This window comes from Neomonachus schauinslandi, chromosome 8, assembly GCF_002201575.2.
Source record: "Neomonachus schauinslandi chromosome 8, ASM220157v2, whole genome shotgun sequence".
Taxonomy (NCBI): domain Eukaryota; kingdom Metazoa; phylum Chordata; class Mammalia; order Carnivora; family Phocidae; genus Neomonachus; species Neomonachus schauinslandi.
In genome coordinates, this window is record NC_058410.1 from 8,703,781 (window position 1) to 8,727,964 (window position 24,184).

General features: G+C 43.4%; 1 protein-coding gene across 1 annotated transcript in view; it reads right to left on the minus strand.

The window, feature by feature from the left end:
• Positions 1-948: 948 nt before the first annotated feature.
• FNDC1 (fibronectin type III domain containing 1) overlaps positions 949-24,184 on the minus strand; it is a 102,294-nt gene continuing 79,058 nt past the window's right edge. The window contains 10 exon segments of the mRNA XM_021693192.2: positions 949-1,605; positions 4,469-4,591; positions 6,385-6,546; positions 7,310-7,339; positions 11,180-11,259; positions 16,332-16,440; positions 17,889-17,982; positions 17,984-18,120; positions 20,172-20,315; positions 22,100-22,168. Coding sequence (XP_021548867.2) covers positions 1,490-1,605; positions 4,469-4,591; positions 6,385-6,546; positions 7,310-7,339; positions 11,180-11,259; positions 16,332-16,440; positions 17,889-17,982; positions 17,984-18,120; positions 20,172-20,315; positions 22,100-22,168 — 1,064 coding nt within the window. The 3' untranslated portion in view covers positions 949-1,489.

Here is a 24,184-nt window from a genome sequence, read left to right on the forward strand (position 1 = left end):
GGAATGCTGCATTTTCTTTACTGCTGTTTATTGTGGAAAGGGGATCATGGAATCTAAGGAGAACATCAGCTTTCACGGCCTCATGGAAAGGACCGTGCCAAGTTTCCTTGTTTTACCTTCGAACCCACCAGATACATCAGGTCGCCCCTCAACACAGTGCTGGCACTGAAAGGAATTAATTCCAGGAGGCTGGACTGCATTCTGCCACTAAATCATTCCACAGTGGCCTGGGGGCCCCAGAAAAGGGTACGCTTCTAGCTCCCTTCCCCACCCCCCTACTTCTCGTGTGCTGAAACCTTTATGAAAGAAGACAAAACCTTCATGCCACGGAGCTGCCTGAGGACACGGGATAGCCAAGCACACGGAAAGGCCACCATGTTTGAAAAAGAATTAGAATAATGGGTCTTTAAATAAATGTTCTCGTGTTGCCATCCAAAGGGATAAGAGGCTCATATTTTGAGGAGGAGCTACTCAGGCAGGAAAGGGGAAAGTATTTTTTTTTTTTAAACTGGATTTTTAAATCATTTGGGATCTAAAGTCTTGATTATTCTGAAAACATACTGGACATGTCCCCATAGGGGCAAGTGGTAGTTTTCACCCAGGTCTGGACAGATTGTTTCCTTAGGTAGAAAGCACTCGGTCTGCATCTAGGTCACTGGTTTCAGTTGCTGTCACTGCCAGCTCCCCGTCATTCCCAAAGTCCAGCAGCATTCACTCTGTTGTTCTCATTACGCAGAGCACAGGTCCTTTGGACACTTCTAAAAGACGTTCATTAACAGCACCTTTGCTCCAAAAAGTCCCACACGCATTTATCTAGTGAACAAGTACAAATGTAGCAACTTTAATCAATGTTCTTGCAGACAAGTGAGGATATGTATATGCCTATATACATATATATATATATCAAAATTGAGAATTTACAAATATAATTTGATACATTTGGTCTAGCAGTGGGTACGCCCACGGGATAAATCTTAAGTAGGATATATTTCCTTTGGTGGTGTTTTTAGTAACTCAGTTCTACTGCACAGTGAGATACCTGAAGCTTAAATTCGGCTACTTTTAGAAGAGTCCAGTGAGAAAAGAGAAAGCATGTAGCATTCCATGAAGCAAGTCCAGCATGTTTATGCTGTTCCCTGGAGACACTGACATGTCTGAATTTTGTGCCTATAAAGTGTGAAGACTGCAGTGAGTCAGTGGGCATCCCCTGTAGCTGTGTGTTTCTGCTGTCTCTGGCAGGTGCTATTATAATCAAAACATGTGGAGAAGCAAAGTTAACAGCAACATTGAATTCTGTGTGTAGTCCAGGCCAAGAAGTAGGACCACGTTCCAGACCAGAGATGCCTGCGATGTCCAGTGTCCATCACGTGGCCTTGCCGGCACCCAGGGTCGATGGGGCTTGGGACACTATCTTTTCCTGCTCACAGTCCCTAGTGCAAGTTAGTCAAGGCGGCCGGATGGGTGAGCTCTCAGCATGATCTTCCCGTGGTTACCACTTCCCTGGAATGGAGACCCCACACTCATACCAGCCCACGTAGTAGTAGGGGGTTCCAAAACCAATGTTGCCGAAGCTGACCGGCTCCTGGCGATACTGGCGGAAGTAGCCTAGAAGGGTAAATGGAAAGGGAGGGAAAGAAAATGCATCTGTGATACTGTGATTGATAATAAGAAATCTATATTTGGTCTTTATCCCTGTTCCTGGCACACAACTCCTAAAACCCTAGGATTTCCTAAGTGATAAGAGTGGTAAAAGTATCTCAATATTCCTAACATACCTGAGTTTATGATGATGGGATTACTTTCAGGAAGCATCTATGGATGGAACTACTCACCAGAGAGGCCCGCCATGGGATTAGAGGGTGAGACTTTCAGTCCTACCTACTGGCCTCTGAAGAGGGGAAAGGGGCTGGAGATTGAGTTCAATCATGAAGGGACAATGATTTATTCAATCATGCCTCCACAAAGACCCAAAAGAACCAGGTTCTGAAAGTTCTGGGCTGGTGAACATATGCAGATGCTGGGAGGGTGGCGCTCCCAGAGAGGACACGGACATTCTGTGTCCTTTCCCCACACTGTGCCCTATGCATCTCTTCCATTCGGCATCCCCCAAATTGTATACTTTTATAATAAACTGGTAGGTAGCCTAGTAAGTAAAATGTTTCTCTGAGTCCTGTGAGCTGCTCTTGCAAATTAATCAAACCCAAGAAGGGGGCAGTAGGAACCTCCAACATGTAGCCAAGAGGTCAGATGCTCAGATGGCACTCTGGACTTGTGACGGGCACTTGAAGTTGGTCGGGGGAGGGTGTCAGTCTTGTGGGACTGAGCCCTTAACCTGTGCGATCTGACGCCACCTCTGGGTACATTGTGTCAGAACAGACTTCAATTGTAGGACACCCAGCTGGTGTCCAAGAATTGCTACTGGTGTGGGGGAAAAACCCACACTTGGAACTGGTGTTACAATTGTAGCATCAAAAGCGCTCAAAAGCAACAGAAAAAATTCTCATCCCTAGAACCTCCATTCAGACAGAAGACCTCTGATAAACTGTTCTTACGACAAACTTTACTTCCAAATAAACACTACCATTTTTGGGGGGGGGGGGGGGTCACAATAATCCCTGGGGTTTATCCCAGGCATGATTTGGGGGGATAACCCAGTCCCCACACGTGTGTGACACAGATGGGAAAGCGTGTTCATTAGTGCCCTAATTCTCTCTCTCCACAAAAGAAAATCATTGGAGCCACTCGCTAGGGAGACTCCCTGCAGGGCAAAGAACTGTCAGAAAGACCCCCACCTGCTCCTCACAGCACTTACGGCCTTGCGAGTCGCCTAGAACCTCAAGCCTCCTGGTTTAATTCTTGAAGTCTGTGGTAGGCTTTTAGATCCTTCAGGGAAATCTCTCAAAGGAAAGAATGCTATAGCATTTTTGAGCAGGTCTCCCTTAAAGTAAAAGGGAGGCCCCAACCTGTTCAAAAAAAATTTTTGGCAACTCCTCTCTGGCCCTGTTTACTCTTGCCAGATGAAAGGATACACGCCATCCTATCAGTGAGCATGCTGACTAGGCAGCACCTCTGCTCAGAACCAAAACCACAGTCACAAAACACAGTAAAATATAAATCATGCATAGTAACCTTGGGTCAATGCAAGATCCTGAAAAAATTAAGAAATGTGGTATATTTGGTATACTGATTGTGATGGTTAGTTTTATGTGTCAATGGGGCTAGGCTATGGTACCCAGATATTTGGTCAAATATTATTCTAGATGTTTCTGAAAAATATTTTTAGATGAGATTAACCTTTAAATCATCACACTTTGAGTAGAGTAAGCTACTCTCTATAATGTGGGTGGGCCTCATCCAATCAGTTGAAGGACCTCATAGGAAAAGATTACCCTCCCTGACAAAGTGGGCATTCTGCCAGTAGACTGCCTTCAGACTCAAATTGCAACCCGGACTCTTCCTTGGGTCTCCAGCTTACTGGCCTGCTCTGCAGATTTTGGACTTGCCCGCCTCTATAATCATATGAGCCAACTCCTTAAGACACCTCTCTCAATCTCTCTTTCTCTCTGGTTCTGTTTTTCTGGAGAACTCTGACTAATACAATTACTTTTCTGTTCTATTTTACTCTACCTTAATTCTTTGAAAATAGGTAATCTGTGTTTACCAGCCTATGTTAATTTTTTTCCAAATTAAAAAAGTTGATAGGACATCTCATGTCTTGATATTGCCAGATCACTAGGAGTTGAGTGCATAATGGAAACAGTGTTGGACTTCATTCAGTTGTTCTGTTTGTTTTTTTGTTCTGGCAGTTGAGGGAGTTAGTAGCATACTGCAAGTTGTTAACCTTTGAGATTAATGTATATGTTGTCACCCTGTGATACCATCATGAACTAGTTGTTATGTTACCTCCTAAAGTATATGATAAGCTATGGTTGGTTTGTATGTTTGTTTACCTTTCCTTCTCTGCACCCATGTTCACGTTGTCCTCTGCCCAAAAGACTCTATCCTCTGCATGTCTAGGTTTCTTAATGACTCAGCCCAGACTCCACTTCTTTCTTGACAGCCTCAAGTAGCCTGTCTTCCTCGAACTCAGATAGTGACTACAATCTGCACAATTACCTAACAATAGGACAACTATGTGACATAACTCCTATCATTATCTATACTTTAAGTTGTTCACTCCCAGTTACCTTTCACATATCTATTTTCTCTTCCCAGTAATGGAGCAGAGATTTTTCTGAGTGTAAGAACAAGGTCTTATATTTCTTTGTATCCCTGCCTCTCCTAGGTTCACACAATTCCAGCACATGGCTGGAATATTTTGTTGGTTCCTTATTTATATGATCCAAAATGCTGCCAACAACTATCTTTAAAAGATAAACAAAGGGGAGAGCTATAGTGACTTCCTCCTTATATTAGCTCTCCTCTCCCAACCCTCAGGGTAGTATGATCAGGCCTTCGTTTGAATTACCTTGAATGGTAGGGAGAGCTTCTACATAGGACTGAGGCCCTGTTCTTCCATCAAGGTGTGAATCCACAAACTGGCAATGATCTTCACCTCTTCCCCAGCTGTCCCCAATGCTGTAGAATGAGTCTGCATAAGGGAATATCATGGGTTAGTGATTGGTCAAAAATGTACACCTGTTTTAAGATTTTGCACAAGCTTTGGAGACCATTCGAACTGGGTACTTAAACTTGGTGTGTCATACTTTCCATGTTGAAAAAATAGTGATAATGGCACCAACGTCAAAGTGTTGTAAGAATTCAGCAAGATCATGTATGCTAAATACTTAACAAGTCCTCAATAAATGGAAACTATTAATATTATAGGCAGTTTCAGCTTATAAGTGGTAGGCCTTTTTACTCCTTGGTTTTATTTATTTTATTTATTTATTTTAAAGATTTTATTTATTTATTTGACAGAGAGAGAGAGACAGTGAGAGCAGGAGCACAAGCAGGGGGAGTGGGAGAGGGAGAAGCAGGCTTTCCACCGAGCAGGGAGCCTATGTGGGGCTCAATCCTGGGATCGTGACCTGAGCCGAAGGCAGATGCTTAACGACTGAGCCACCCAGGCGCCCCTACTCCTTGGTTTTAAAAAAGGGATAGTTGAAACTGTGATAGGAATATATTATGAAATAATTACAAAAGGCATGAAGATCTGTAAAAAAATAGAAGAACCTATTTTCATACATAACTAGAAGTAGGGTGCGTTGTCAGTGCATGAGCTGCTGTCCATGGTCCTGAACCACAGCTGCACAGTAGGGCAGTTGTTTCTATCATCCCTGGGACACTGGAGCTGGCTGTGTAATTTCTGCCAGGAGTTCTGATGCAGGGGAGCGCAAGCTCAATGATAGGAGAGAAAAGAAAGAGCAGAAACAGACAGTAGGTGTTGGGAAAGGCATATACACTGAGAAACTGCCAGAGTGGAGAATGGTAGGAAAGAATTTGTTTTGACATTGTCTTTAAATGATCACCACTAGGAAGAAAAAAAAACCTATAGCAGCTGAGGAAAAGTTTTAAAAATGTATGTACTAAAAAATTAAAAGTGTGCAAGTTTAAAAATAAAAAACAGATTTGTGTAGGTGGCAGAATCAAAGCCAGCTGGGTAGAAACGGCATTTTGAAATGTTAGTAGTTCAAGATGCTTGTGGTATTCTTTGTTTCAATCCCCTACCATAATGAAAACAATGTAATTTTTATTCAGACACAGAACAAGTAATATTGAGGTATGTTTCACCATCTAAAATTTTTTCTTCATTAAGGTATGGCAATGGCAAGGACGGGAGTTGGGGGGGGGTCCTTAATGCTTCTAGCTTACACTCATACCTAATATTATTGAATTAATGGCAAAGAAAATTGGCCCTTACATTTCTAACAGAATTTTGGGCCTCGTTTCTAAAATGTAGTGGATTTTTGGGGTGCCTGGGTGGCTCAGTCGTTAAGCGTCTGCCTTCGGCTCAGGTCATGATCCCAGGATCCTGGGATCGAGCCCCGCATCGGGCTCTCTGCCTGGCTGGGAGCCTGCTTCTCCCTCTCCCACTCCCCCTGCTTGTGTTCCCTCTCCCGCTGTGTCTCTCTCTGTCAAATAAATAAATAAAATCTTTAAAAAAAATAAAATGTAGTGGATTTTAAAAAATTATAGATATGTATTTCTGGGTGTCAAAGTAAAAACTAGTAACTCCAAAGTAGAGCCTGAAAAACTGATTTGTGTTCAAGCCACAGTGAGATATGATGGGTCCACAACTCAAATACATTCTGATGCACTTGCTATGTCAAGTTAGTACCTGGTAAAATATGTCAAGTTAGTACCTGATAAATGTCAAATTAGTACCTGATAAAATAAAAAATTTCCATACCTTCTCATACCACACCATTCTCAAAGACCTACCTTTCAGATTGTCGCTAAGGTAGATCTTATACCGCAGTGAATTACAAAGAACAACTCCCACGAATTTTCTATACCATGTCCGCTTCACATACTGCCGGCCATGGCAGTCGGTGTAGCTAGGGTCATGTTTGAAAGCAAATGGGATCCAGATGGGCTCACCACCTTGACAACACAAGACACACTCTCTCAACCATGGGATTCCACGATGTTTATTCTCACCCAAAGTATCAGAGAATTTGACTTATTCATTGGCCCTTTCCCTCCTCTCAGGGCTTTTCCCACCTCCCCAGTGGGCACTCTTTCTCTCATTCCCCTTCTTTCTTGGCACCGAAGTACAACTGAGGAGCTCCTTTTACCTGAACATATTTAAAGTATGTGCATTTCTATAAGGGATTCTTGAAGTAAGAAAAAGCCTTTAAACTTCAAGGAAAATGAGATATAATGGCATATTTGATCTTTTGGGATATGCTATCCTACCTGCCCCCTCCAGAAGTCCCTCAGCATAGACTCTCACTGTTCTCATCCCTCCCAAAACCTGTCTTGAACTTAAGAAATAGGGCTTTCACAGTTTGTTTGAAAACAAAGTAAAAATTTGTTGTACATTTAGTGCATTTTGCTACCTTTTCAGCCATTTAAAATATTTAAAGGGATTAAGTAAATAAAGTTATCTATTTTATAGATATTGGCCAACCCATAATGTTTTCTTTTACAGATATTGGCTGCTAGGGTCCTATAAAAAAAATTTCCAGACCATTCTTTTCCCTAGATCAGGATAAAGGGGGCAAGGAAACCAAAGAAGTTATCAGAAAATCATAAAAATGCAAAAATGGTCTAGCATTTCTACTTGTGAGCAATCATAGCAATCTCATATTCACTATCCAACTTGATTACTAGAATGTCAAGTTTGTCAAGAAGAGAAACTTACCTGGTGGCCTCACAACAAGCAGAGGATTGTCTGTAAAATGAGAAAGAAATAATTGACTTCACTATCCTATTTCAGAACCATGCAATTGTTGAAATGTTTATCGTGGCAGAGAGAGCTAACCAATGAGCTCCCTGGGATACAAATATAGTTTATTCAAGCAATGCCAAAGTTTACCTTAGTTTTTATTTTCTAAGCATTTCCTTTTGAAAAATATCCTTTTCTAGCTAAACTGCCTTGATATTTATACAGAAATTGTGGGTCAATATAGTAAGACTTTGATTTGGGGTATGACAGAATAATTCAATACTCGTCATTTTTAAAAGATGTGTCTATCTTGAGAAAACAGTTTGGTGGTTTCTATTTACCCACGAGGCATTAAAACACATGTCCATGCAAACACTTATACATGAATGTTCATAGCAGTTTTATTTGTCATAGACAAAAAGTAGAAGCAGCTCAAATGTCTATGAATAAGTGAATGGGTAAGTTATGGCACAGCCATCTGATGAAATACTGCTAAGTACAAAAGATGGATGGATCTCAAAATGATTTTGCTGAGGGAAAGAAGCCAGACAAAAGAGTTCAGACTGTATGATTTCATTTATATAAAATTCTAGAAAGTACAAACAAATCTAAAGTGCCCGACAGCAGATGAGTAGTTCCCTGTTAACAGGGGAAAAGATGCCCACGTGGGGGGACAGGGGAGCTGGGTTGCATAGCAGCAGTGAGCATGTAGGGGTAACAATGATGTTCACTAGTGTGATTGTGGCAATGGATTCAAGGCGGTAAACATACTTTAAAACCCACTGAGTTGTACACTTACATGCAGCTTACTGTATGCCACTTGCATCTCAATAAAGCTGTATGTAAAACATCTGTATCTTAGCCCAAGTAATGCCACTTAAGAAAATATGGCAGCACCTGGGTGGCAGAGTTGGTGAAACATCTGACTCTTGGTTTCAGCTCAGGTCGTGATCTCAGGGTTGTGAGATCAAGCCCCGAGTTGGGCTCCACGCTCAGCGAGGAGTCTGCTTGAGATTCTCTCCCTCCCTCTTCTTCCGCCCCTACCCCCAACTCTCTTTCTCTCTTTCTCTCTCTAAAAATAAACAGTGTGGAGGTTCCTCAAAAATTTAAAAATAGAGCTACCCTATGACCCAGCAATTGCACTCCTGGGTATTTACCCCAAAGACACAGATGTAGTGAAAAGAAGGGCCATATGCACCCCAATGTTCATAGCAGCAATGTCCACAATAGCCAAACTGTGGAAAGAGCTGAGATGCCCTTGAACAGATGAATGGATTAAGAAGATGTGGTCCATATATACAATGGAACATTACTCAGCCATCAGAAAGGATGAATACCCAACTTTTACATCCACATGGATGGGACTGGAGGAGATGATGCTAAGTGAAATAAGTCAAGTAGAGAAAGTCACTTATCATATGGTTTCACTTATTTGTGGAACATAAGGAATAGCGTGGAGGACATTAGGAGAAGGAAGGGAAAAATGGGGGCGGAATTGGAGGGAGAGATGAACCATGAGAGACTATGGACTCTGAGAAACAAACAGGGTTTTAGAGGGGAGGGGGGTGGGGGGATGGGTTAGCCCGGTGATGGGTATTAAGGAGGGCACGTACTGCATGGAGCACTGGGTGTTATATGAAAACAATGGATCGTGGATCACCACATCAAAAACTAATGATGTATTGTGTGGTGACTAACATAACATAATAAAATTAAAAAAAAAACCCCAAAAACCATTCCACTTAAAGAAAAAAAAAAAAAAGGAGGGCACGTACTGCATGGAGCACTGGGTGTTACACAAAAACAATGGATCGTGGATCACCACATCAAAAGCTAATGATGAATTGTATGGTGACTAACATAATAAAATTTAAAAATAAATAAATCTTTAAAAAAAAGAAAATATGGAACTAGCTTTTAAGGAATTCTGTTTTAGAAAAAAGTTCATTTTTATAAAATAATTCTTTTTTTTTTTTTTTGAAAAATTATCATGGAGTAAAACTACTCTTTTATGGTAAATATCCTGTGAGTTTCAACACATGCACTGATTCACGGAACCCTACTACAATCAGCATACAGAATATTTCCATCACCCCAAATCTCCCTTGAGCTGCTCCTTTGTACAGACCATTCACTCACTACCACAGAAGAGCGACCTACTGTTAGCTCTAAGTGTAAACGCTCATTTTGCTCTCCTACTCTTAAGTTTCAATAGTCCGCTGAAACAATCTCAAATGCTCCAGGCTGGAGGGGGGCGGGGGGGGACATATAGAACAACAGCGCAACACAAACAACATGGAAAGCTGACCCCTTGCTGCAGCCCGTGCTGACATATGCGTTTACTTCGTGTATTTTTATGTTTGGCAATTACCTGATAATTTTCCTGTTGCTCAACAGCAGGGTTGTGAAAAGTGCAGGAGAAACTTGAACAAACTGACTGAATAAAGTGAAGATGGCCAGAGCAAATAATTGTCAAATTTCAAGTAACTGTCGAATTGTCAACTTTTGACAACTGTCAATTGTCAGATGCATGAGGATCTCCAGGGAGCTGATGGTAAAAGAGGTCTGCATGGGGGGGCCCTGGAATGCTGTCACCCACCCTTTGGAGACCACAAAAGGATAAGGTGGGAGCATGGTGAGGCTCTTCTTGGGAGGGGGATAGCAGAGAGCCGTATTTTTCAATTTATACTGCGGTCTCAGAAATTACATTTATATTTCTATTCTCAGATTTGGGGCCAATTTCTTAACGCTTTCTAGATTTGAATTTTTTTTTTCTACAGACTTATATCATGTTAATTCTGATAGTCGCCAAAGGTCCATTCTCTTTTTAGGAAATGTAGCCATGAACATAGACACGTCCCCTACTTTAGCAAATTAACCCTTGAAAATGGTTTTCTTTGACTTTCTTAATTACTAATGAGGAACACATTTTTTAAATGAAAACACTTTTGAGGTCCTTTGCCAACATTTCCAATATGAAGCATATTCTCACAAAAGATTTTATTTTTTTTCCCACTTATTGTGATTCGGTAGATTTCAAAGCATCACACTTAAAAATATCTTCCAATGATCAATATTCTGGGATCAAGCTATATGTGGGAAATAATCTAACCAAATAGAAGGTGGAGCAAGGTTAGTGCACAGCTGGTTCAGCCCGACCTCTGAAGGTGGCTTGGCTTAGAGGCATAGGGACCAGCTCCCAGTGTGGTTTCCTGTGTGGAAAGGCTGTTCACCCAGGACTGTCCCCATGGCCAGCTCTGGGCACACTGGTCAGACCACGACCACAGGAGCATCTTACAGAGGGCTGGAGAGCTCTGTATACCAGCATCCCCCAGAGCAGGGCCATCCTCCGAGTAACACTGCTTGTAAGATTGGGTAATATTCCAATTAAACTCTCCGTATTAGGACATCTTTGTCTCCTAGTGAAAGAACCATCTTGGAGACCTGACTAATTGGAAGAAGCAAATACCTCTGAGGCCACATGGCATTTATGCTCTTCAGCTGTTTTTAATAAAAAAAAATTAGCTCTGCAACTAAATCTTTTACAGAGAGATTCAAACTTATCTTTCCCACATGGTTGAAAACTAGATTTTTTCCTTTCATTGGAATGTGACCTTTCCACTTCCCAGGCAGCTCCAATGAAGATTACTTTTTAAATTTTATTATCCAGATTTTAACACAGCACAAAGAAAATGATATTTATTTTATAAAGTGATATCCAATATGAACTCACTAAATAGAAAAATAAGGACTTTACTTCTTCAGTTTTTATTCTATTGTAGTCATGATTCCAAATTATTTGTCTTTGAGAAAAGGCAAAAAATGAGAATGTGAAGTCGCAGATACCTGATTCTGTAACAAATGAGACCGAAGGGCTGATGGGTCCGTAGCCATGTGGATTTTTGGCTTGAACTTTAAAATAATACCTGAAATTGGAAGAAAACATTTTTTTGAAAGAGAAGCTTGTTTAATTTCTGTATAATAAGACAGATTCCCAAACTACTGAGCACTTACTCTGTGGCAGGGTTTGAGTGTTATTTTGTAACAAATGCATACATCGCTGCTATTCATATTTTTTTCTGAACTTCCGCATTTTCCAATAACTTTTCAAAATAATATAATTCACAGCATTGACTCACGTGGCTGATGGCATCAGAAGGAGCATATTGGGCAAAGAAGTCACGTAGAGAGCGTATGTTCCTTAGGGCATCACGGCTGCGTGGCCCCATGTGGATGGATGCCTCTCTCATCCTGCTCTCATCCCACCAGAGTTCCACAGCTCAAGCGGGAGAAACTGGAGCAGCAAAACACTTACAGAGCAAAATTCAAACTTAACCTAATTCTTATCACTGGACTCCGTATGAAAAAGCAAGCTGTTTGATCCAGTAACGATGCAACTCATTGTTGGCGGAAGGAAGGCGAGCCAGTCCCGAGGTTGGCCTCCTCAGTGAAATGAACATGACAATGATGTCTTGGGCGCATGACAAGTGCTATGGTTGGCTCTGGAGCTTTAAAAGTCACTGAGTTTCGAGCTTCTGTGCCTCCAGGAAAGAGAAGCAAGTCCAAGAAGGGGAAGTGGAAAAGACCGGGAGAGGTTTTGCTGTCAGATTTATCCTTGTCTTGGAACAGAGAATGTACTTGTTTGTCTAGAGGGAGACTGAGAGGCTGAGTGGGTGGGGAGTCCCCAAACATCTTGCTCTGTGCTCTTATGAGATACAGGACAAAAGGGGTGGTTAAGTAATATTAGAGACCAACACCGCAGCTGTGACCCACTATATGCACTGTTAATCTTCGTGTTTCCTTTACCTCTGGGACACCGGACATTATCTGTGCTCTCAAAGCCCTGAGCTACTCACAGGTGAAGAAAAGGGTAAGAAACCCCTGTCAGGGGTGGCTCTCTGCCATTTCAGAGAGTTCCTAACAAGTCTTTTCCTATGTCAGTCTTGGCACACAGGTTCTATGCACTAATTAAAATGCACTAAATTTTCAGAAAGGTGGATTATTTATTCGGAGAGCAAAGGCATATGTCTGTTACACCACTGTCCTGGGGCCAAGCCTCCGGAGCTCCTGAGATCACCCAAGGGAGCCTCAGGCTTCACAGTTACACAGAAATATTTGACTTTGGGTTTGATTAAACAGAGAGCAAAGAAAGGCTCATTTGGTAAATTTAGTCTTCTTTTCAGCCTTTCAAGAGTCATTCACATCTCATTTAGAAGAGAATCCTTTTTAAATTTCATTTTTAAAAAAGATATGCACAATTAAGAACATATGCGTTTCCAAATAATTCGCTCAGCAGTCCGTGTTTTCCCAATTATGCATACTTTTATTCAGTGGTTATGGAGTTATTTAAGGCAAAATTCTGCAGGCAGTGGGCTTGGCATACATCAATGATACCGGTCAAACTTTACAGATACTTTTTTTTTTTCCTTAAAAAGGGAAATCAGGGGCGCCTGGGTGGCTCAGTTGGTTGAGCGACTGCCTTCGGCTCAGGTCATGATCCTGGAGTCCCTGGATCGAGTCCCGCATCGGGCTCCCTGCTCGGCAGGGAGTCTGCTTCTCCCTCTGGCCCTCCCCCCTCTCATGTGCTCTCTGTCTCATTCTCTCTGTCAAATAAATAAATAAAATCTTTAAAAAAAAAAAAAAAAAAAAAAAGGGAAATCAAAACCTAAGGAATGATACATCCTCAGAGGCTACATGAGACGTTTCTGCTGAGCATTTCTTAAGCCATTGCTCAACTGGTCCTGACACCAGTTCCCAAGGTCCACAGAGGGAATCACGGCTCTACAATTGTGGAGAGGGTACAGGATGCCCGACCGGTCTGATTCCTTCGCTGTATCAATTCTGTCTCCCCACTGAAACCCAAGTGTTCCTCCTCATCTACTTTCTCTGTTCACACAGAGATCTTGAGTTTTGAATGTCAGGAGATGGTTATGTAAGATGAAGGTGTATTCATTCTTTCAGCAGGTATGAAGGAGTGCCCCCAATTCCTTCTATACGTACTTGGTGTTTGCTCTGCACCAGGCACCAGGTTATGCACTGAGGGTAGAACGGGGGTTCGGAGCAGGAGTGGGTGGACGTGGTCAGGGAGGTGGGCTATAAAATACAGAGGAACTGTCCTCACAGAGCTCACAGTTTGGTAGAGACAGCTTGTTTAGCAAAAGCATAAATATAATCACCAATCCATACCCTGAGGGAGACCGTTGGAGTTCCTCTGTCCTCCAGCGAAGCCCACACGACCCAATTCCAAAGACATAATTCCATTTGAACCTCACCTAATGTGTCAAAGCAAATTTAAATACATGAAGCTGAAAAACACGAAATTATGGGGGAAAGTAAGGTTCCCATTTTCCAAACCACATTAAACTTCTTCTAGAAACTAAAATACAGATGCCATACTCTGAATAGTATCTGCCTCACCCAAGTAACAAGAGCAATCCATGCCTTTCCTTCTCACATAAGCTCTTGCACCTTCTTTTGAATAACCCCCCACAGTCTCAATCTTTGTGCTTTGAAGTATGGATGAAATATGCAGATTCCAGAAAGTGGTCTGGGACTGAGTTGGGTGAACAAGGTGGGCCATGTCCATGTAAAGTCAAACACAAGATTGAGTTATAAAGAACCAAAGCTGGTGTCTGACATTCTGGTTCATCTTGAGGGGACTGACTTCTTGTGTCTCCCACAGACACTTGGAGGTAGGTTCCTGAGAAGCCCCGAGGACGGTGCTAACAACAGGGACACAGAGCCTCTGTGGGAGAAGGACCTGGACCACTAACGTGGGCCCTCCGGAGATGCTCTGTATCAGTGTAAAGCAGGGAAACAATGAGCACCCTTCCACCAGGCTGTTGACAGGGGTTTTGAGGAAATCTGTGTAGAGGAGCCCCAAGTGTTCTGTGCCCCTGTCAGTGCCCTCCATCAGAAGCAGGAATAATCGACAGGCATCCCAGAGAAAAGGCTAGAGTAGCACCTGCTGTTTCCAGCCTGGCTATCAGGGCACTAAATGTAGATGGAGGGTAGGAGAGAAGCCACAAGGGACTCCCAAGGCCCTCTGGGACCAGCCTGTCCAGGCTCCCACCATCCTGGCCTCCTTTCCTTCCTAGAACACACCATGCTGTTAGACATCCTTTCTGCCCAGAACAACTTGGCCTCACCCCACCCACCTTCTTCAAGTTCACAGCTGCTTATCTATTTCCCCAGGGAAGCTCACCTGACTACCCCACCCCTCCCCACAAGCTCAGGAAAAAGGTCTCCCTCAGGGTATGGATTGGTGATTATATTTATGCTTTTGCTAAACAAGCTGTCTCTACCAAACTGTGAGCTCTGTGAGGACAGTTCCTCTGTATTTTATAGTCCACCTCCCCGACCACATCGACCCACTCTTGCTCCAAACCCCCGTTCTACCCTCAGTGCATAACCTGGTGCCTGGTGCAGAGCAAACACCAAGTACGTATAGAAGGAATTGGGGGCACTCCTTCATACCTGCTGAAAGAATGAATACACCTTCATCTTACATAACCATCTCCTGACACTCAAAACTTAAGATCAGCCTGGCAGCAAAAGTTGTAGAAAGAACATTGGCAGGAAGGGTAGGGGGGGTGGTCAGGAGACGGGGATTCAAGTTCCACTACAAGGAGCCATGCAGCAAAACCTCTCCTGTGCCTCTTTCAGCTTTGGGATGCTGAGGCTGTGCTGGGGAAGTACCGTCACTCTGCACACAGTAAAGAAAACTGGGTGTCGACTCCACTGTCTTAAATGTGTTGTTTTTGTTTGCTTTAATTAATCCATCTTTCCTCACGATTAGGGAAACATAAAGAAAAGAGCTTTCTCAGTTTCCTGTTTTGCTCCTTGCTTTTTATTTGCCAAATCCTCAAATTGATAATAGTTTGTGAACATTTAGCTCAGATGAGCCCACACGGAACCTCCAATGCCCTGAGGAAAGTTCTCAGCTAGTTCAGAAGTACCCAGGGCTATTAACTAGTTTCTATGCCCTTTCGGCACATTTCTGTTTAAGGAGAGTATTTTGTTTCAACCTTCTCCATGTTCCTCCAACTATATAGGAAATGAGAGTCAGGCCACAGACACACCATTTAGAGCTCTTTGCTCCATAAATATGGGGCTTGATGTGACCTTGGGGGTGCTGCACTCATTTGCACGGGCATGAAAGAGACAATCATTATATATTCAAGAATCCAGCAGGCCCCCTGGAAGGCTGGAATTGGCCATGGTGGGAATGCTCACACTACAGAAAATGGTAAGCACCATAAACCAGGGACTTTTTTTTTTCCCCAGAGAGCTGGTTTACACGCACACCATGCTTGACCCTCACGTGCTTTGCCCATTTTCACCGGAAAGCTTTCCTGATGATCATTACTATCAAAACCAGATAGCTGAAAGAGGAAATGCACACTCACTCTCTTTGTAACCGTGGGAACAAGTTTTGTAGATTTCACACGAAGCATCACAAACTCTGGCTCCCAGATAGGCCTCTGGCCAGCCAACCACCGCCCAGCTTAGCAAGACATGTTTGTAACCTTATCAATGTGTAAAATGCATCCTTCTAAATGGTCTGAACTTCCACATCATAGAATGTGAGTACCAGTTAACTAATATGTTTAGCAATTGCTGCCCCATTAATGTCACATATGAAGGTTGTGCTGCCTAATGCCACCACCTGGGTGCCTGCACATGGATCCAAGTCCCTTTCAACAAACAGAACAACCTTTCTTTCCCCAGAGGCAGGTACCGTTTAGTCTCTGGAAAATTGGTAACAAAATATAAACACAATAGACTAACAACTATAATAGAAACAGTAATTTCCTCTAAGAGAAATATAATGACATATGGTGGGTATTCATTGATATTCTATGAAAAGTAAACAGAGACTACAAAATAAATCATAAAACCTTTTCATTGATCTTTTCACTTTCAACCTGAGGATATCTGTGACCACACACACAGGTTTCTCTCTCTCTCTCTCTCTTTAATGACTGACACATCATACCTTGTGTTTGGCTTCAGGTTCTCAATGGGCAAATGAGTTACTGAGGAAGCTTGAGTGGACCACTTGTTCCTAATGAAGTCTTCATATGATGCACTGTAAACCAGGTAACCTGCAAGAGGAGATAGAGAAGGACCCACTGAGCATCAAGGAACCACATCACCCAAGAGGCATGCCCGATGGAGGAGGATGGGGAGGAGGCCATGGCCCAGAGGCATTGCCATCTGAGGGAAAAGTTCAAGAACGGGACCAAGCTGCATGTTGTGTCTGGGTATAACATTGGTACCTTCTTGTGAATTCAGATGTGGATAACAAAATTAAACACACTTCTTGACAACTACTGGTTCCCTACTTCTCTTCCTTCTCTTTATCTCCCACATTTCCTCAGAACTAATCACCTTGACCAACCTTGACAGCACAGAGTAAAAGGCGACAGAGGAAAAGCAGTGACCTCCAAACAAGTATTTAAGAATTTCCTGGCAGAGATATATACAACTGTCCTTACATGAAACAACAAAACTGTTGATGGTGAGTGCTGTGCGTGTGTGTGTGTGTGTGTGTGCACGTGCATGCACTCGCACACGTGTGTGGGACTGAAAGACCCCAGACTCGCAGTGGTCTCTTCACCCAGTTGGTGAAGGCTCTCCTTTGATTGCTAGTTGTTGAAGATCTGTGCCTGCCCTTGACCTCGATGTCTAGGGACAGTAGTCAGGCAACTCCTTCTGCCTTTTCTGCTATGAATGGACCCCAGTGGGCCCTGACACCTGCCCAGCCTTCAAGGAGGCCTCAGAAGGCCAAGTGAAGTCATGGCTCAGCGTATCCTCTACAGTCTCCTATGTTATACACAAAGGAAGAGAACATCCGTCAGGTATTTCCCATGAGCCAAACATTCCAAACACATTCAACCAAGTTTTATTTTGATTAATTCTCCTGCTCCTAGTATGTAAGCATCACTATCCCCATTTTGACACATGAGAAAACTGAGTCTTAGAGAGACGTTAAAGCATGAGATGAAGCTAAAGAAGCACGGAGCAGAGAAAATATTCAGTGCCCTTAGGCCATGCAGGTTTTTGCTTTTCATTCTAAAAGAAAGGGGAAAACATTACAGGGTGGCACAATCAGACTGCCTTCAATGCCTCCCTCTGGTGCAGTGTGAGATGGGTCAGGTATGGGGGGGTGTGGATCGGGTGGCCCAGCCAGCCGGCTACTGTAATATCCAAATGACAGGTGGCAACAGCCCAAGTTAACTTGGTAGTTAATGGAGAGAAATGGATGGGTTCATGAGAAACCTGGAAGGTAAAATTGATAGGATTCAGTGATGAATTGAATATGGTGGGGGAAATTAAAGAAGATTTGAAGACAATCCCATGCTTACAGAAATGAGTTGGGGAGTGCGGTCATTCTCTGAGATAGGAAATGCAGATGAGCAGGTTTGGGAATCAGAAGAGTCATGAGTTTGATTTTGGATATGCTGAGTCTGAGATGCTTTGGAGACATCCTGGGACCGATATTTTCCACCTACAGATCAAAGAGAACTTTGAGCATCTGCCTTGGACACACCTGTTACCACATCTCCTGGGGTGGCTTTGTCCCAGTCTACAATGACAAATGAGTGGCAGCCTTCCATAGCGACCACAGTGATGTTGCGGGGGGGGATGCTGAGGAGGCAGGTCACTCTTCCTCATGTCATTTGGAATGATTTCATCCAGGCTATCCACTTGAAAGTGATCCAGAGCATCAGTCAGAGAACATGGGGCTGATGGGTCTTTACTTAGGTATGTCACATAAGGAGCTGGAAAAGAAGACAGACAGCCAATTGTATTGTTGAAAGCTTTCTCTAGAGGCAGAAACATAATGTCTACTCCATGGAGCAGACCTACCATTCAGTCTTTCCCTGCTAGACAGAGGCTCCAGTGCCATCAGCCCGATGCTAAACCCAGAAACACATCCTTAGCTCTCCTTAATGGATCCACACATCTTCCAATCTAGTAGTTTCAAAAGATCCTGTTGCCCCATCAACATCAATGACTATGTCTTCAAAGTAATTTTGAAAGACCCCCCAAACTATAATTCAATGTAGTATAAGTCTGTGGCATTCTGCCATTTGTACGCCCAGACATTTGGAAAGGTATGAATCGGGCCTAGCTGACACTTAACTAGAGCTCTCTCGGCACCGTTCACTCCTTAGACTGTCTTGGAACCAGAAAAAAAAAAAAAATACCCCGATCAGGATATACAACTTCTAGCCTTCAGTCCTGGGTGGCCTTCCCTAGAGCTTCAGAGATACCCATAACCATCAGGGATATTTACACAAGGCCAGGCCTGAACAGCCTTTACAACATTACTGTAAGTACAATACAGCTACTCACATTTACAGACAGGTTCAAGGTTTTCTATACACATTATCTCAGTGGATACAAGCCCTGGGAATAAAGCAGGACATGGACTGATATCCCATGTTCCAGCTGAGCCTACTGATGCTGAGAGGGCCCATGAAGCTCAGGTCAAACAGGAGACTCTACCTCCAGCCCACACCTCTTTATTATATATGCTCTGTAAGAAAATAGAAATGTCAAGGAATTGGAGCTGGGGCCTCATACATGCAAGATTCTCAAGTGCTTTCAAGTAACAATTTCTAGTACTTTCTAAATATTCCATTGCATCTTTTGGTACAGGTTCTCATTCTTGGTGGGACTAAAAGCAATTTTTAGACCCTCTATTTTCCAATAATTTGTATAAAACGAGGCCTTGAGAGCCTGTCGATGGATCTAATCAGGAAGTTCTGGAGAGTAATCTACTATGCTTTGTAGAGTTACAGACGTAGGAAAATAGCCGGACAATAGTAAGCCTTTCAATCTTGAGAAGAGTTCTGTGGAAGAGCAAACGATAGTGATGAAAGCATTTTCATTCCTGTCAGGGAGCCACAGAGAGGACAACCAGAACATTCAGCAAATTCAGCCAGCCTGCTTAATGCCAGGGGCCGGCCAGCATTAGCGCTTGCCTCAGGAATGCTACCTCAAATTAATATTCTTGTTCTTCAAGCACATGAGATTCAGACACTCAATACGACATCTCGGCTGGCAAGCGCTGTTCTCTGCTTATGGCAGAACATTTGTTTTGGAAACAGAAAAGTGTTATATTGGTTTAAGCTTTTACCTGTCTCCACTTAGTAATATTTTTTTCCACTCCATAATACTAATCTAACGGTCTCGTTAGTGAAGTTCATTAAGGGCATGGGAAAAGAAGACTCCCAAAGGGAGTGAAGCACAGTTGAGCGAAATAGAATTTCCTCTTGAAATTGTTTAATAACTGAGAAAGAAGAGTCAAGTAAAATTCTAGGATCCCCAGTCCCCGAGGCTAATGGAAATTACAGGAAACAATGGGAGAACCCAGCTCTGGTTCTGTGGGACCATAAGAGGCACCAGCAGCTCAATTCGGTAAAAACTGCTCATCTTTCAGGAAGAACTTAACAATGTATAGGTGAGTCTCAGTGGAAGCCCCATCTTGGAAAAGTTGCTACAACAAAAACAGTCATGTTCTCTGGTCCTGAAGACGTTTACAAGTGTTCCTTACCCTTGGTTTATACGAGGCAGCCTCTCCAAGTTCTATTTGGTTGGATACCAAACGGTCTCCCGCACAGCCCCCTCCGCTGACTCCTGCAGAAAGCAAGCTAATGTGCCTTCGAGCAGGACTGACTCAGAGTCACTCCAAATGGAAACTTCACTCCGGGAAAACTTCTGCTCCAAATGTGCTGCCTCAGCCAGGCCAAGAAATTAGTTACGCTCTTCCTCAAAGAAAAAAGTTAAAAACCCACGTTTCTCCAATTAAGGAAGTTCTATTTACCAACAAATCGTTTCTTTCCAGCCAGATCCAACTCTTCTTCAGGAAAGGAGCTAATGGAGCCTTCTGGCGGGATGACCTCAGACACCGCAGCTGTAGTGGAGGGCCTGGTGGTAGCCGGTGGCCTCGAGGTCTCAAATTCATAATCTGAAATGATATGAAGGCTTTGCACTGGGCCCTTCCAGAAAAGGGGCACCATGTACGGCCAACATTCAACCCAAGATTAAAGCACACACACACACACACACACACAGCCAAAATAAATGCTGTGCTTGAATGTAATTTGGTCCCAATGAAACAGTATTCCTCCTACCTCAGTCCCCTCAGGAAAGCAGCTGCAGAAAAAAGAAAGGAAGAGGAAAAGGAAACACATATGAGCAGAAAAATGAGATTTTACAATCAGAGCTGGACAGAACCTTAGAATTCATCCAGTTTTGCATGTTCCTGTTACTGACAGGCTCTGCCTAATTTTCTCCTTTAGAGCCATAAAAGATTCACATCAGAAAATAAACTTGATTTTTTAAAAAAATTTACCTTCTGTGTATGGGCTTCTTTTCTGGGGAGGGGGTGGGATGAATCCTTTAAAAAAACTAACCCTTCACATTTAAAAAAGAAGACTCTGCTCCCTTTCAACCGCTCAAAGATAAGAAGAAAATAAGAAAGGAGCTTATATTTTCAAAGGTGCCAAGAAACTTTTCTTTTTCTTCTGACATCTGTTGTTTTTCTTTTAAGTCAGGTTTTTCTTAAACTGTGGGATGAAACCAATGTATCAAACTTTACTATAACTGCATCAAAGGTGACATTATTCTCACATCGGTGTTTTGAGGCCACTGGAGCTGCAGGTAACAGCAGAAAGGAAGCACAAAAGGGAGAATATCCTGAGTATCAAAGACCAGCCCTGCGGTGGGGACAAGATGCCCCCAGGAAAACTGCAGAGGCAATTTATAAAACCCACAGAACCATCACAGGGTGGCTCCAGATTCTACCCAAGGCATATTGCATTCTTTTTTTTTTTTTTTTTTAAGATTTTTAAAATTTATTTGACAGAGGGAAACAGTGAGAGAGGGAACACAAGCAGGGAGAGCGGGAGAGGGAGAAGCAGGCTTCCCGCCGAGCAGAGAGCCCGATGTAGGGCTCGACCCCAAGACCCTTGGGACCATGACCTGAGCCAAAAGCAGACGCTTAACGACTGAGCCACCCAGGCACCCCAGCATATTGCATTCTTAATCTTATAAGCTTATTCCTGCTTGAAAAGATTCTGTGATAAAAACACTTACATAGCACTGCATTTCTTTCTTTCTTCCTTTTTTTTTTTTTTTAGAGAGAAAGTGAGAGAACATGGGCATGCGCACCAGCGGGTAAGGGTGGTGGTGGGGTGCAGGGGGAGGGGCAGAGGGAGAGAGAGAGAATCTCAAGCAGGCTCCACGCCCAGTGCGGAGCCTGAGGCGGGGCTCAATCTCAAAACCCAGAGATCATGACCTGAGCCCAAATGAAGAGTTGGATGCTCAACTGACTGAGCCACCCAGGTGCCCCCACAGCACTGCATTTTCTTACATAATTAGAAAAGGAGAGAAAAGAGAACAATGAGAGGAGCCAACAGAGGAAGTGGAGTTGTGGGTTGAACCAAGCCTGTTCACAAATGGCAGTGGAAGTGGAGGCCCAGACAAGCAGCTCCAGAGTTCTGGGGGGTGGGGAGAGAATGGGGGGCACAGAGGCTTGTCTGGAGGCTGTATTCACTATGAAGCCCACTGTTTTCCCTTGGATCAAATATGTACTGGGCGCTGACTTGGAAGCTGGCGTACAACCACCTTCCTTGAGCACTGCCATGCAGCCCAGAGTTCTGAGGGAAACTCGGAAAATGGAGATCATCCACCTAGTAATTAAAGTGAGAGAAACTGTCCAAATCCAAACTGTGTAAAATCAGCTGGTACCTTCGTCATAGATAACGTACACCTCTTCCGTGGGTATTGTGGTATCAGTCTCCAGTCCTGAGAATTCATCTAGTGAAGAAAGAGGAGAGAGAGGTTTCCTCTCAGCAGCTGGGACCCATGCCCTGGGCATGGTATTCAGTCCCCACCATTCTTCCACAGAGGTCAGTCACCAGGCCAGGGCCGCCCAGCCTTCTCAGAAGGAAGAGCATTAGAATCCAGACACGAAACCCAGACTTCCTCTCCTTTACATTCAGGGAAGGGCACTCAGAACGTCCCCTGGGGGTCAGAAGAAAGCCACCTCCCCCAGCACACCCACTCTCTGGCACAAAGTGCCTTCTGACCTCCCCTCTGCACACAGTGCCCACTCACCCACCAGCCCAGGCAGCTCTCAGAAGGCTGCAGGAAGGGCCCAGGTCCAGCAGGTCACAGGCCTGAGAACACACATTCTCATAAAGCAGGAAGGTGGGAGACTGCTGCTCAGGGTGGGGACAAAAATCCCCCCAACTGCAAGCTCCCTTATTCATCAGGCCTTCATCCCCCTACCCCCTCGATCTTGCCACGATCACATGTTCTGGAAGCAGGGTGATTTCCTGCCTCTCCCACATTCTACGCTGGCAAACCATACCAACATGACTTCCCTGTGCTTCACTGCTTCCCTCCTAACCTTCCACCCTCTCTGGTGGGAAGCCTGCAGCCCAGGGCCTGTGAGATGCCCCGGCACCAGCTTCGCCATTGAGGTGGTGGCCCTCGGTGTGTTCTGATGGGGCCAATGGATGTCAGCAGGACAGAGGTTGTAAATTACCAACACCCTTCAGGGCTCAGGACTGTCATTTCAAGAATAACTATTAAGACATAATTTTCCTTAGGTCATTCCAATGTCAATATTCTTAGATCCAAGAGGAATTACTTCTGGGTTGGTTCAAATCAGACAGTTTTCAGGTTCACACCATCCAGTTTGGGGCTATCTTGCCATTGCTTCCTTGGGTACTATTTTCCTTCCCTTGTCAATTTAACTTTTAGGAACATGGTCCTGTTTTTCCTCATTCTTGGTTCACATTTGCTTCTTTTCCTTATTATTTTTAGTCAGATCAAAAATGAATAATTTGTATAACTTCTGCATCCCAGAGTAAAGAAGAAAAAGGAAAAAGATAGCATTTCTTGGTGGATTCTCGCTGTTGAGTGTAATTCTTGAAGTGCTGGAGCACTGCAGTGCATGCAGCAGGCCACAGAAATCATGCCTATTACCTGCAAACTGGGATCGCTTCTTGAATGTCAGTTAAGTCTTCTGGCAAAAGTAAACATCCTACTGAGTGATTCAGTGCTCTTTTTTTTTTTTTTTTCTTAAGCTCAGATAAAGTCAGGCATAATTTTCCTAAAATAGCACCACCTTGGCTCCAAGTAAAAGTAACTTCCAGATGTAAGAAAGTGTATTCTTTTTTAAAAATTGGCCATTAGGGGCACCTGGATGGCTCAGTCATTACGTGTCTGCCTTTGGCTCAGGTCATGATCTCAGGGTCCCGGGATCGAGCCCTGCATCAGGCTCCCTGCTCAGCAGGAAGCCTGCTTCTCCCTCTCCCACTCCCCCTGCTTGTGTTCCCTCTCTCGCTGTGTCTCTCTCTGAAAATAAATAAATAAAATCTTTCAAAAAAATTGGCCATTAGAATTTGTCCCACCTGATTGCCATTTGGAAGCATTTGGAACTACATAAAACTAGATGCATTATACGTCAACTCAGCATCATTGTCAAAAGCTTCCACCTCGTCACATAAAAACCATAGCTGGCAGCCACCAACAGGGTGGTATGGTTCATTCTCTTGAGTAGTTTGTCCAAATGGACATAAAAAAAAAAAAAATGACAGCAAGATGTCACCAAAGAATTAGGGCCTTAGCTCCAGAGATATTTAACAAAACTATTTAAAAAATCCCGAGCAGAAGTTTAGAGAAAAAGTGAAAGACAGCCATTTGAAAACCAAGGATATTCGTAAATTGTACAGTTGGTCCATCTCAAGTGAATTTTCAATTATTCTCCTTGTATTTTCTGTCTTGAGCCGTGGATGAGTGGAATGGTTTTCCATAATGACTGAT